The sequence below is a fragment of the Labeo rohita genome, chromosome 17 (genome assembly GCF_022985175.1).
Source record: "Labeo rohita strain BAU-BD-2019 chromosome 17, IGBB_LRoh.1.0, whole genome shotgun sequence".
NCBI lineage: Eukaryota > Metazoa > Chordata > Actinopteri > Cypriniformes > Cyprinidae > Labeo > Labeo rohita.
This window is the reverse complement of record NC_066885.1, coordinates 19139954-19152946: the sequence shown is the minus strand read 5'-3', so window position 1 is coordinate 19152946 and position 12993 is coordinate 19139954. Positions and strand designations below refer to the sequence as shown.

At 34.4% G+C, this 12993-nt stretch overlaps 1 protein-coding gene across 1 annotated transcript; it reads left to right on the top strand.

Moving 5' to 3' along the window:
• Nucleotides 1-2968: 2968 nt before the first annotated feature.
• Nucleotides 2969-12989, top strand: rcor1 (REST corepressor 1). The gene is made up of 13 exons (XM_051134000.1): nucleotides 2969-3736; nucleotides 3834-3893; nucleotides 4883-4963; nucleotides 5590-5642; nucleotides 7850-8011; nucleotides 8332-8450; nucleotides 8629-8707; nucleotides 9175-9225; nucleotides 9340-9543; nucleotides 9659-9736; nucleotides 10982-11039; nucleotides 11145-11380; nucleotides 11547-12989. Exons 1-13 carry the CDS (start codon nucleotides 3580-3582, stop codon nucleotides 11586-11588), a joined length of 1380 nt encoding a protein of 459 aa, XP_050989957.1. The 5' UTR covers nucleotides 2969-3579; the 3' UTR covers nucleotides 11589-12989.
• Nucleotides 12990-12993: the final 4 nt, after the last annotated feature.

The following is a 12993-nucleotide window of genomic DNA, read 5'->3' as shown; positions in this document are numbered from 1 at the left end:
TTGAAATGATTTTTGAATTTTTGAGAGGGAGAAAATACGATTGGAGTTTTCCGACATACCCTAACTGTCTTGAGCCAGAATACACAGAGTTCAAGGACTGCAAGGCAAGACGCACTTTGAGAATAAAAAGTATTTAAATTGTATTTTTTTTTATGTAAATAACCAGTTGTAACGGTAGATAAAACCCTTCTTTACAACCGCATTTGGGACCGTTTGAAGCCGCATTTAAACTGCCTTTTGGAAGTTCAAAATCGGGGCACCATAGAAGTCCATTATATGGAGAAAAATGCTGAAATGTTTTCCTCAAAAAACATAATTTCTTTATACGACTGAAGAAAGAAAGACATGAACATCGTGGATGACAAGGGGGTAAGTACATTATATGTGAATAGTTGTTCTGGAAGTGGACTTCTCCTTTAATATGAAATGTTCACCTTTTGATTATTGCTGATGCCTCTCGTAATTATCTGATTTTTAATTTACAACCTGCTTTGGGTTCATTTAAACCCAGCCATATAGTAATTTTTAAACAGTATTTGAGTTAAATAAAACTACTCAGAAGGTTGGGTTAAACATTTAACCTAAACGCTGCATCAAAACAACCCAATTATTATTTATTATTATCAAATTTATTTGCAGCTGTGTGCTGTATTTATGCTGTTCATCCCATTTGCAATTATTATTCATAAATTTGTTTTGAGATGCCACCTGTGTAGGGGAAAGTTACTTTTAAAAGTAATGCATTACATGATTGTGTTACTTAGTTACGTTTTATGGAAAGCAATGTGTTGTATTTTTGTGTTACTTTTTCTTACCTGGGCTGGGCTTGCTAACAAAAAATAATATCAATTAACACATTTCAGCAATAAATTTCAAAACAGTGATATTTAACTCAAGTCATTTTCATGTATTCATATGGATCATCAAAGGTCAGCATTGAGAATAAATTTGTGTTATTAACAGATTGAATATTCTGAGTTTGAATTTCACTGTTTTTGTTCATTTCTAGGAATAATGAATCTATTTTTGAGCAATTTCACATTTAGTCTAGAACTACAGCACCATGTTTACACAAACACACACAATGACTCTCAACATGGAAACAAGAGCGATCTCAATCAATAAATAGAAGGCAAAGTAACTTGTGTTTCATATTTGAAAAAGTAACTCCGATATTTTGATGTAATTTTAAAAGTAATACATTACTAGTTAGCCTAAAAAAGTAATCTGATTACACAGTTATCCTGATGACTTTGTAGCGTTTGGATAGATGTACTTCAAATTAGAATGAGACAGAATGCATATGAGCAACATTAACAGTTATTCCTTCTAAATATAATGACTAATATTCTACTAATAACTAGATAATTAAATATTTTAATTGTTAGTAAGTAATCTTGACTAGTATATTTCAATTGACTTTGCATTAAACACCATAACTTTTTTTTTCAGTAGTGTTTATTCAAATAGTTACTCTATATTCAACAGAATAGTAACTATTCAATAGTTACCTGCCTTTTTTTAGACAATTATGCATTCCAGTTGTTGCTGTAACTTTATTCTTAGGATTTTCTAGATTTTTAACTGAATTTGAATAGAAAAATACAATATATGTATATATAATAAAACAAGAAATGTTACTAGTAACAACCAGTGTTAGGAAAAGTTACTTTTAAAAAGCGCTACTCCCTAAAAAAGTAACTAATAATGTTACTTAGTTACTTTTTATGGAAAGTAATGCGTTATGTTACCTTTTAAATCTGGGCTGGGGTTGCTTGTTTGTTTTTAATATAAAAAGTTCTATTTTTGGCAAATATAAAAACCCTTTCGCACTAAAAGCCTCAGGCTGAAGGAAAAGTAAATTCACGCCTGCACAGCAGAACGTGAAAGAAGAAAGTTCAGCACTCTTCAGCAATAAAAAAAGAACAAATGTTAGTTTATCCTGAGTAATGTTTGCTTATGGTTGAATTAGATCATCGAAGGTCAGCAGCAAAGACACTGGATACACAGGATATTTCTATTATTTAACATACTTAATTATTGCAGGTTTGCTTCATATTCCGAGTCCCATTTCACTGTTTATATTTATTTTGAGAAATACTGAATCTGTTTTTGTGAGTAAGAATTAATGCACATTCACATTTATTCTAGAACTAAAGTAACATCTTACTCCAGATTTCTCTCAACATGGGGACAGGTGAGCTTACAATCAATAAACGGGATAAAAGGTAACTGGCGTTACTGAAAAAGTTGAAAAAGTAACTTGGATATTTTCTTGTAAATTTAAAAGTAATGCGTTACTGTACTTTTACTTTATTAAAAGTCATCTGATTACGTAACTCACGTTACTTGTAATGCGTTACCCCCAACGCTGGTAACAACCTAAACCAATCTGTCTCATAACCATGTATTGAACTAGAATTTAAAATTCTATTTTTGTTTTATTACATGACTCTGTCCTAACCATGACTTATAAACAATATCAATTTATGCATAATCTGAAAGCTGAATAAATAAGCTTTCCATGATGTATAGTTTGTTAGGATAGGATATTATTTGGCCGACACAACTATTTGAAAATCTGGAATCTGAGGGTGCAAAAACATCAAAATGTTGGGAAAATCACCTTTAAAGTTGTCCAAATAAAGTTCTTAGCAATGCATATTATTAATCAAAAATTAAGTTTTGATATATTTACAGTAGGAAATTTACAAAATATCTTCTTGGAACATGATCTTTACTTAACATCCTAATGATTTTTGGCATAAAAGGAAAATCGATCATATTCACCTATACAATGTGTTTTTGGCTATTGCTACAAATATACCCGTGCTACTTATGACTGGTTTTATGGTCCAGGCTCACATTTAGGTGCAAGCCACACATGTTCTAGTTTAATTCTGTAGATGATAACTCTCCCACTTTGAGTTTTGGGTTTTATGAAACGGTGTGGTGGGTAATGGAGTGAAGCAAAACAGCATCAAGAAAATCAAATATGAAGGGGATCTTTCACTATTCGCTGTATTTGGAGATCATGCTAGCTGATGCATTGATGGTTTTCACTAAACTAGTCCATAAGTACGAAGTGCCGGCTGATGCAACGGCTTATGGATGTCTAGAGTTGCTTTTCATGCACATGGAGGTTTTTTAGATAAAGACTGTATCGACGCTTGGTCTGGGGAAATAATTAGCTTGTTAACTGAATGCAGAAGAAGTTAGAATTTCTGCCTTGAAGAGGAACTGACGTTAGCTAAAGCAGGTCAATCAGAGAGAGCGAGAGAGAGAGAGCGAGAGAGAGAGCTAAAGCTAGAGCAGCCGCACTGCTAGCACTGCAGCCGTATGTGCTTTTATCTGCCTCCAAAGCTAAACTTTATTATTAACGCGACTGGGGGAAATATTATGCATTCGATGCACCTTTTGAAGTGTTCCTAACTCTGTATTGCCAGTTGGGGGAGTTTGCATCAGTGCAGGACGGTGTTATTTGTTTCAGATCGGAGCAGTTGAGCTGAGTTAGCTTAGCTGTAGCGAGCAGCCAGCGAGCCCAAGTTCCTTCAAGCTCCTTTGCGTTTCGCTGTCAAGATGCCTGCGATGTTAGAGAAGGGCACCGCTGAGATATCGGGTAAAAGAAGGGGCAGAAACTCTGTCAATAATCCGACCAAAAGTTTTACTTCAAATGGGAACAGCAACAATTCATGGGAGGAAGGAAGTTCGGGTTCCTCAAGTGATGACGAGCATGGTAAGTCATGGTGGTAGCCTCGGTCGCTCTTCACAAGTTCATACACTTCTCACGAATGTAATCAGTTCGTCTTATTTGTTCTTTTGTCACTCACAAGGTGCAGGCGGGATGCGAGTTGGACCGCAGTATCAAGCAGTTGTTCCTGATTATGATCCTGGTTTGTGATTTTTGAGTGTTGGAAGGTTCATTGACAACACAGGGTGGATGGTGTAATAGCCTCGAACACTGTCCGGAATAGTTCGTCCGTTTAGTGCACTTCATGTTCAGCAAGATTAATATTTTTATTTTTTCCCTCGCTAGCAGCCTACATAGAAAGTGGTCTTTTGTACTCACGAAAAAGATGTTAAAACAAAAACAGAATATGAAATAAAAAACTTTAAGTGGTTGACTATTGTTTAAAACTTGAGGTGATGATAATGAGCACCTGATGTGTCAATCATTGACTGTTTATTTGTTAAGAGAACAGCACACGAGGTATTTTTTAAAGAAATATCTTCACGTAATTCTGATTTGATTTAGTTTATTTTTATTAAACTTTAAACATTTGATATGTATTATTACCTAAATGTGACCATAGACCACAAAACCAGACATAAGGATACATTTTTTGAAATTGAAAATTATACATCATCTGAAAGCTGAATAAATAAGCTTTCCATCGATGTATGGTTTGTTAGGACAATATTTGGCCGAGATACAAATAATAATAAATAAATAAATAATAAATAAATAAATTCAAAATACTAAGAAAATCGCCTTTAAAGTTGTCCAAATTAAGTTCTTAACTATGCATATTACTAATCAAAAATTAAGTTTTGATATATTTACAGTTGGAAATTTACAAAATGTCTTAATGAAACATCATTCTTACTTAATAACCTAATGATTTTTGGCATAAAAGAAAAATCAATAATTTTGACCCATACAATGCATTGTTGGCTACTTCTACAAATATATCTGTGCTTGCATCTGGTTTTGTGGTCTAGGCACACAGATGTCAAAAGATTTAGATTCTTAGATTTATTAAAAGGTTTTTGAGTAAATACAAATTGCTATTAGTAATGACAATGATTTTGTTTGAAATCAAAATAGATGAATGTGTTCTTGTTTAATCCATTGATGTCTCTCTCTCTCTTTTTTCAACAGAGGTAGCAAAGGCAAGCCAAGAGAGAGATAATCTGGGAATGCTGGTGTGGTTTCCAAATCCAAGTATACCAGAGGCCAAATGTGAGTCATTTATGAAGATGTTAATTGGCCCTATAAATATAAAAACAGTTAATGGTATTTTTATGTAAATATTGGCACTCTTTCTAATTTTACCATGTCACCCGGTGGTATTCTGGCCCTTATATTTAAAGCTATTGTGTGATACTCACAAAATCTTGATGCACTTGAGCATGCAGAATAGCGCAAAATGGCATCATTAGACAAATGTTGAGTCTAGCGCTGGACTGTTTGTCCAACCAACGGAAGACAAGAGGCTTGTACAGATGCCGCCAACGGATAATCAAACAGATTGTGTTCATATTGGACCACTGGCTTCCTATTACTGTACATGTTAGATATGTATCAGTTCTACTATTTGCATAGAATATTGGTGGTTTGATAGTATGTTATTCCAAACAGTCATGTGCCTCTTGTAGAACAGGATTTAAAAGCTTCACATTGCAATAGCATTGAGAAGGCTGTAATATAGGAGGAAATAATTTTATTGAATTAGATATTTGTCATTAAGTTTATAAAGAAATTTATATGTGAAATAAATGTGTATCTTTCAAGTGATTTTGGTTTTAGACGTGATTGAATTTTAAGTTATATTCTGATTAATGTTTTTTTTCCCTTTTTTGTTGCAGTGGATGAGTACATTGCAATAGCCAAAGAAAAACATGGATACAATATGGAGCAGGTAAAAAGATTTATGTTTGATTTCTAAAAATAATAAACTTGAAAGTAATTTTTTAAAGGAAGCTCTGTAGGCACAATCAGTGATCAGTGTTTTTATTTTTAACTCTTTCGATGTATCCAATTGTAACTTATAAGATATGGTAGTATATTCTTTACTGCTTTAGTTGAATGTTTCTTGTAGTTACAGTTTGACAGTGTCAAACATACAGTTGAGGTCAAATGTTTACATATACATTGCAGAATCTGCAAAATGTTAATTTTACCAAAATAAGAGGGATCATACAAAATGCAGAAGTGGAGTTTAAAAAAAAAATAAAATAAATAAATAAACTATTGATAAGTTATAGAAGTTTAAATTTACTAAAAAGTTAATGCACTGTACAATTTCTATTTTATTTTATATAAAATACATATTTTACATAAAAGATTTTACCCTAAATTTGATATCAAATTAAAGCCTTTTGTTTAAATAAGTAATGTTCCAAATTTGAAGTTGATATGAAAAAAATTGAGGTTCCTGTGAAAGTTTGTTTAGGGCGATTTACCACAAACAGCCACTGGGTGCCATCCAAACGCTGTAGAATTTTTTTTAAATGCATTTTTCTGTCACAAATGTCTAAATTTCTCTGTCAGTTTTACTTCTATCACAAAATACCACCAAATACGAAATCCTGAGACTCATACCTATCCAATGATATGCTTTTTTTGTCAAGATTATAAAAAGTTTTAATTCTAAAAGACCATAAATAATTTTGTAATATGACACTTGACACCGCCGCTAAAGGGGAGGAGATCGCCAAAAGAATTTACAGTACAATTTCCATGGTAACACAATGTCTGATTTCAAAATGGTTTTCATAGGATGATTCTTGGGCTTCTAAGCTTTAAAATGATATATAATTTATCAGCGTTTGAACACTTTGTAATAGTTGCATATGAGTCCTTCAGTTGTCATTATTGTGAAAAGATGGATCTAAAAATAATACAGTCATTGTTGGAAAGGGTTAAAATACACAAAAATATTGAAAAACCAAAGAATTTGTGGGACCTGAAAGATTTTTCTGAAGAACAGTAGTAGGCAGTTTACCTGTTCAGGACAAATAAGGGACTCATGAACAACTATTACTAAACAAAAAAAACAACAACAACAAAAAAAAAAAAACACAGCTGTGGATCATTCAGGTAACAACAAAGTATTAAAGGAGAAGTCCACTTCCAGAACAAAAATTGACAGATAATGTACTCACCCCCAAAAAAATGTTTTTTGAAGAAAACATTTTAGTGTTTAGTTTTTCCATATAGTGGACTTCTATGGTGCCCCAAGTTTGCACTTCCAAAATGCAGTTTAAATGCGGCTTCAAACAATCCCAAATGCAGCTGTAAATGATCCCAGCCAAGAAAGAAGGGTCTTATCTAACGAAACAATCAGTTATTTTCATAAAAATAATACAATTTATATAATGTCAAACGCTTGTCTTGTCTTGCTCTGCCTGAACTCTCTTTTTTTCCGGTTCATTACAGTTAGGTTATGTTGAAAAATTTAATTGAAAAAATTGAGTTTTTTGACATACCCTAGCTGTCTTGAGCCAGAATACACAGAGTTCAGGGAGAGCAAGGCAAGACGAGAGTTTGAGATTAAAATGTATTTAAATATTATTTTTTAAATTAAAATAACCAATCGTTTTGCTAGATAAGACCCTTCTACCTCGTTGGGATCGTTTACAACCGCATTTGGGATCGTTTAAAAGGTGCATTTAAACTGCATTTTGGAAGTTCAAAATCGTGGCACCATACCAGTACATTATATGGAAAATCCTGAAATGTTTCCCTGAAAAAACATAATTTCTTTACGACTGAAGAAAGAAAGACATGAACATCTTGGATGACAAGGGAGTGAGTACATTATCTGTAAATTTTGGTTCTTTAAGTGGACGACTCCTTTAAGAATCAAGTGTATGTAAACTTTTGAATGGGGTCATTTTTATAAATTATGAAATAAAACTATTATTTTCTTGTGTGGACTGTTTGTAAACATCTTTTTGTAAATGTGTTTTGTATGATCCCTCCTTTTTTGATAAAATAATGAACATTTTGCAGATTCTGCAAGGAGTATTTGACCTCAACTGTTAGTTGCCACAAGTCTAACATTTCAAATAGTTTACATTTTTTCCATTCAGGTCTCATGATGTGGCTTTCTGTATTTAACAGGCATTGGGCATGCTATTTTGGCACAAACACAACATTGAAAAATCATTGGCAGATCTCCCCAACTTCACCCCTTTTCCAGATGAGTGGACAGTTGAAGACAAGGTTCTGTTTGAACAGGGTTTCAGCTTTCATGGAAAGACGTTTCACCGCATCCAGCAGATGGTGAGTGAGTGAGATGGCTGCAACCACACTTACCATTAAAATAAAACTTGCACTTGAGAAGCAGCATCTTCACGTATTGAAGTGACAACTAATCATAAGGAGCCTCAGAAATCCAGCTCATTAATAGACAATCACTGGTGCATATGAAGACCAAATGGGTTCTGTCAGGTCCTAAATTTCAACACTTTGATTAAATTACAACTGAATCTGTGTCAGCTTTGATCCTGAATAATGATGTATCATTATGGTATGTCTGATGTTTCCATCACTGTGTTTGATCACAAACAAGTTTTTTTTTGTTTTGTTTTTTTAAATTCCAGCTTCCAGACAAGTCAATTGCAAGCCTGGTTAGATTCTATTATTCATGGAAGAAAACGCGCAGCAAAACGAGTGTGATGGACCGCCATGCGCGCAAACAAAAGAGAGACAGAGAGGAGAGGTCAGCCATGGCATGAAAATATTAATAGGATGTTTGCTGTCTCCTTTTGTGTATTCTTTGTTTTTGAAAGTCTTGATCAAAGATGAGTTGTGCTGTCACGTCTATTTTTAGAGTATGTGGTCGTTGCTGAAAAGGAAATATCATATTTGAAACTTTTATACCTTTTTTTTTCATGTAGTGATGAAGAAGGCGAAGAAAATAGTTGCAACTCTCCAGCGGATGCTGAATTTGAGCCAAATAAGGATGAGAAGAAAGAGGTAATATAAATGAATATTTTTCTGTACATTATTATGCCCATTTTTTTTACATTTTGCATTAACATAAAACTATATAATAACTAAAATTCTATTAACACTTAAGGTTATGCTTTATTTTTACAATGCCCTTGTTACAGTGTAATTACACATTTGAGTAGTGAATAATACTTATTAACTACATGGACTTATAATGTAGTTAGGGTTAATATCATGTGGTAAGGGTTAAGATAAAGACTTGGTTTAGGGTTTGTTGCGTCTAATTGTGTGTAATTTATTATTACTATAGTAAGTTCACGTAACATGCAACAAGGACAAATAAAATGCATTTTAATGTAATTTAATTTATTGCATTTGTCTTTTCATTTATTTTATTTTATTTGAATATATTAATATATTATGTCAGTGCTGCTACGCTTTACATAAAGGGCATCTATCTTCATAAAAATATATATATATTTTTTTTTAAGGGAGCATCTGGACCTGAGAAACAAGATTCAAAACCTGCAGTTGTGCAGAAGGTATGACACTAAATATGTATTTCTTAAAATGTTGTTTTGTTTATGTGGAATGCTCACTGACTGTACATATGTAAATCTATAATCTATCTCTATATTTTCATGGATTTTCTGCAGCCAGCGAATGTTGCAGAGAAGTCAATGCATGTTAAGAAGGAACCACAGGGACTTGTTGGGAGGAACCTACACAGGGCGAAGAAGAAACCTCCTAAAGGAATGCATTTAAACTCTGATGATGTGGCGGCAATGTCAAGCAGCGGCCCGGCCGCAGTTAGTGTTCTGAGACAGCTGGATATGGAGCTCATTGCCATTAAACGACAGGTTAGCGTTGTATTACTTCCCAGCAACATCTCTTTCATCTCAGTGTGTTTTATTTACACGTGATTTAAAATTGTAAGTTTGAAGTGATGCAAATAACCCTAACGTCTTTTTACAGATTCAGAGCATTAAACAGCACAACAGTGCCCTCAGAGAAAAGTTGGACACAGGCGTGGAAGAGTTTAGGCCATCTGAGGTAACAATATTCGGATCTTTTGTATTACTTTTTACTAGGGATGTAACGGTATTATCAATATCCTGGTCTCGATATCATCTTGGTCACATGACAACGTTAGGTCTTCCGGGGAAAGTGTAGATGTTTTAAACTTATTATTCTAACATAAGTCTTTTAAGTTCCGTTTTGGGCCATTATGCTTTGGCACAGTATTTGTTAAACTAAGACCGAAAGCACAATATGGCTTAATCCCTTCATCAAGCCTGTTGTGTCTTTGTGTTGTGAAGTGCGCACGTCGTTCAGGCGATCAGCTTGTGATTCGATGTTTTCCTTGCCTCAGAAGGGTTCTGTTCACAGTGAATGCATTGAACTCGTTTATTGCATGTGCTGCGAGTTTAGTGCCCGTTTGGGAATGCAACGGCCACCAGTTCTGCTTTATTTTAATGGCAGATTATTACAGCATTCCACAACATTTGTAGAGAGACGTGTTTTTGTAAGCCTGTTTTCACTGAAGCTGGAGCCTTCCGTTAAAATAAAAGCTCTACTGCTATTTCCGTCAAAAAAAAAAAAAAAAGCTTAGAAGCGCAGTATGAATCGCTGATAGTTATCGGTTTAAATGCAGAGCAAATTCAAAATATCTATTGTAAGTGTAGAAATTAGGAAAGTAGTAATTAATATTTTGTAGTGTAAAGCAAAAAAAAAAAAATCATATATGGATTCCTTTTTATTTGTTTTACAGTGCAACTTTTACAATATAAGGCCATTACTGTCATATGAATAACAATAATATTAAATAGTTGCTGTTATTGTTATTGTTGCTATTATTATTATTATTATTATTATATTTTTATTTGTTTGACTTCCTAAAACACCAGTGTGAAGGTAATTTAGACTGAGAAAGTATACTACAACTAAAAAGAGGGTTGAGTCCCCTTTAATGTTCAGGTACAAGTCAATTCAATTCACTTTTTTTTTTTTTTTTTTTTCTCTGACTTTCTTAGTTTTCTTATTTAAGAACATGGGTTGGAGCTCTTAATTTTGAACTCTAAAAGTGCATTAGATAAAAGAATTTAACTTTAAAATGTAAAAAAAAAAAAATTCCCCCAAGTCATTTGTGTTCTTTTTTTTTTAAATATCTTAATAAATATCGATCCATGAGATTTTGATAGTGTTACATCCCTACTTTCCACCATACTTGCTTCATAGAGGGCCATCTTTATGCATTTCATTCACAAAAGAATATAAATGTGCTGTTTTTTCCCTCAGGCTAATCAGAAATTTAATACCCGCTGGACCACAGAAGAGCAGCTGCTTGCAGTACAAGGTAATTTTGACCCCATTTCTCAAATATTTGTGGGGCTTACTGGATAATGAATGATAATTTAAATGGCAAGTTTCAAGTAGCGAAATCTTGGGTTTCCTCTCTCAGCTATAAGGAAGTACGGGCGGGATTTCCAAGCCATTTCTGATGTGATCGGCAACAAGTCTGTGGTTCAAGTGAAAAACTTCTTTGTGAATTACCGGCGTCGTTTCAACTTGGACGAGGTACTGCAGGAGTGGGAAGCTGAGCACGGCGTGGAGGAACGCAAAAGTTTAGATGAAGAGAAGATGGAGGTGTCATCCGAAGAGGGAACCACCCCGGGGCTTTCAGAAAACCAGACAGAGGTCAGTTTCCCATCAGTACCTCTTAGTTAATGGGCTTTCCCACCAAAATGTGGCTTTAGATTCCCGTCAGGGTGGAAATTCATATTCTAATTGAAGTATTTTTTCCTGCATCTGGTTTTGTTTGATCAGTGTCATTTGGGAATAATCATCACATGATAATTTACAGGAACCAACAGCAATGGAAACACAGAACCCTTCAGTTTCCTGATTTCTCCAACAGCGGTCACACGAGCTCAGATCAGTTAATATCGCAGCTGCGCGTAAGAGGCATTAAGGCTTCAACTGCCTCAAGTGAAGCCTCTTCGTAATGGACATTCCTCCCCCCATCCCGGTCCCTCCAACTCCCACCCCCCAGCCGAACCCAGGACTCTCACAGGTGCTACCGCATAGGAGCGCAAACGTCACCAAGCTACGGAACTAGGATTGTCACTGCCAACAGAAGTAGAGTTCCTGTCTGGTCTCTACCAGTCTGGTGCTCCAACAGTTATAGTCTCCACAAATGGTTATTGGTCTGTAGTGGGGGGGAATAAAACACCCATATACCCATCCCAGCGTCACTGGACAGTGAATTGTGGTCTTGAAAGATCTGAAGGAGTTTAATATCACTTGACCATCTCTCTTTCTTGATATATTCATAGGACTTTGATTTGGTCCTAGTGCGACATCCCTTTCCAGTTACTTTTTTCTTACTGTAGCATATTATCTAGTTATGATTTGTTATTTTAAAATAGTTTTTGGGGGGGTTAGTTGATCTCTGGTTGGATTGTTATTAAGCTATTTATTTGCATAAAAAGTGAATTATAAGAACTGCACTGTGTAGATAAAATGAATTGCCAGTGTAGATGAAATTTAAATAATTTTAATACCAATTTTAATATTATTCTTTTAAAAATGAGATGATTTGCAACTCTTATATTGTTTAAGTGAGTTGGTTTAGTATTAGGTCGTAATATATATCATTTAATCATGGACCCTTGTACATGGTGTATTTGAAATGCATTTTATCTCAAAAGGTTTCTTGACAGGCTGTTGACTGTTAGAACAGGCACAGCAGAGTGTTGTAACGGAATGGGAGGTATTTTTTTTGTTCTTGCTCGGATTTTTAAAATCTTATTTCGAACTGTTTTGCATGCATGAACAGTTTCTTAATGCCAGGGTCAAGCTTTCCACCCTCTGAAGGGTGTCTAAACGTATGGATCGCCGCGTGTTGGTAAGAATTTCAAAATATGGCAGCACATCAAATTTTCTACTACTATTCCATGCTTGTATATGTTTTTCCACACATCCTAATTTATTATGGTGTTTGGAGATGAACGTTAGATGGGTTCATATTGTTTGTTTGTTTAATTTGATAATGGAATAAGTTATTTAAAATACATGCACTCTCACTTGTTTCGACCAACTTTTTCCCTCTAATAACTGTAATGGTACCATACATGTGTGAACTCCTTTTAAACTTATTATGTGTGCAGATAACAAGTACATGGTTGGGGTGAAGTTCTGTGTGTCTGCGTGTGTGGGTGGGAGCTAATGAGGTCAAAGACTGGCCCATATATGTAATCAAGTTTGTCACATTAGTCATAATAAACTTAAGGGATTTATACTGTCAGATG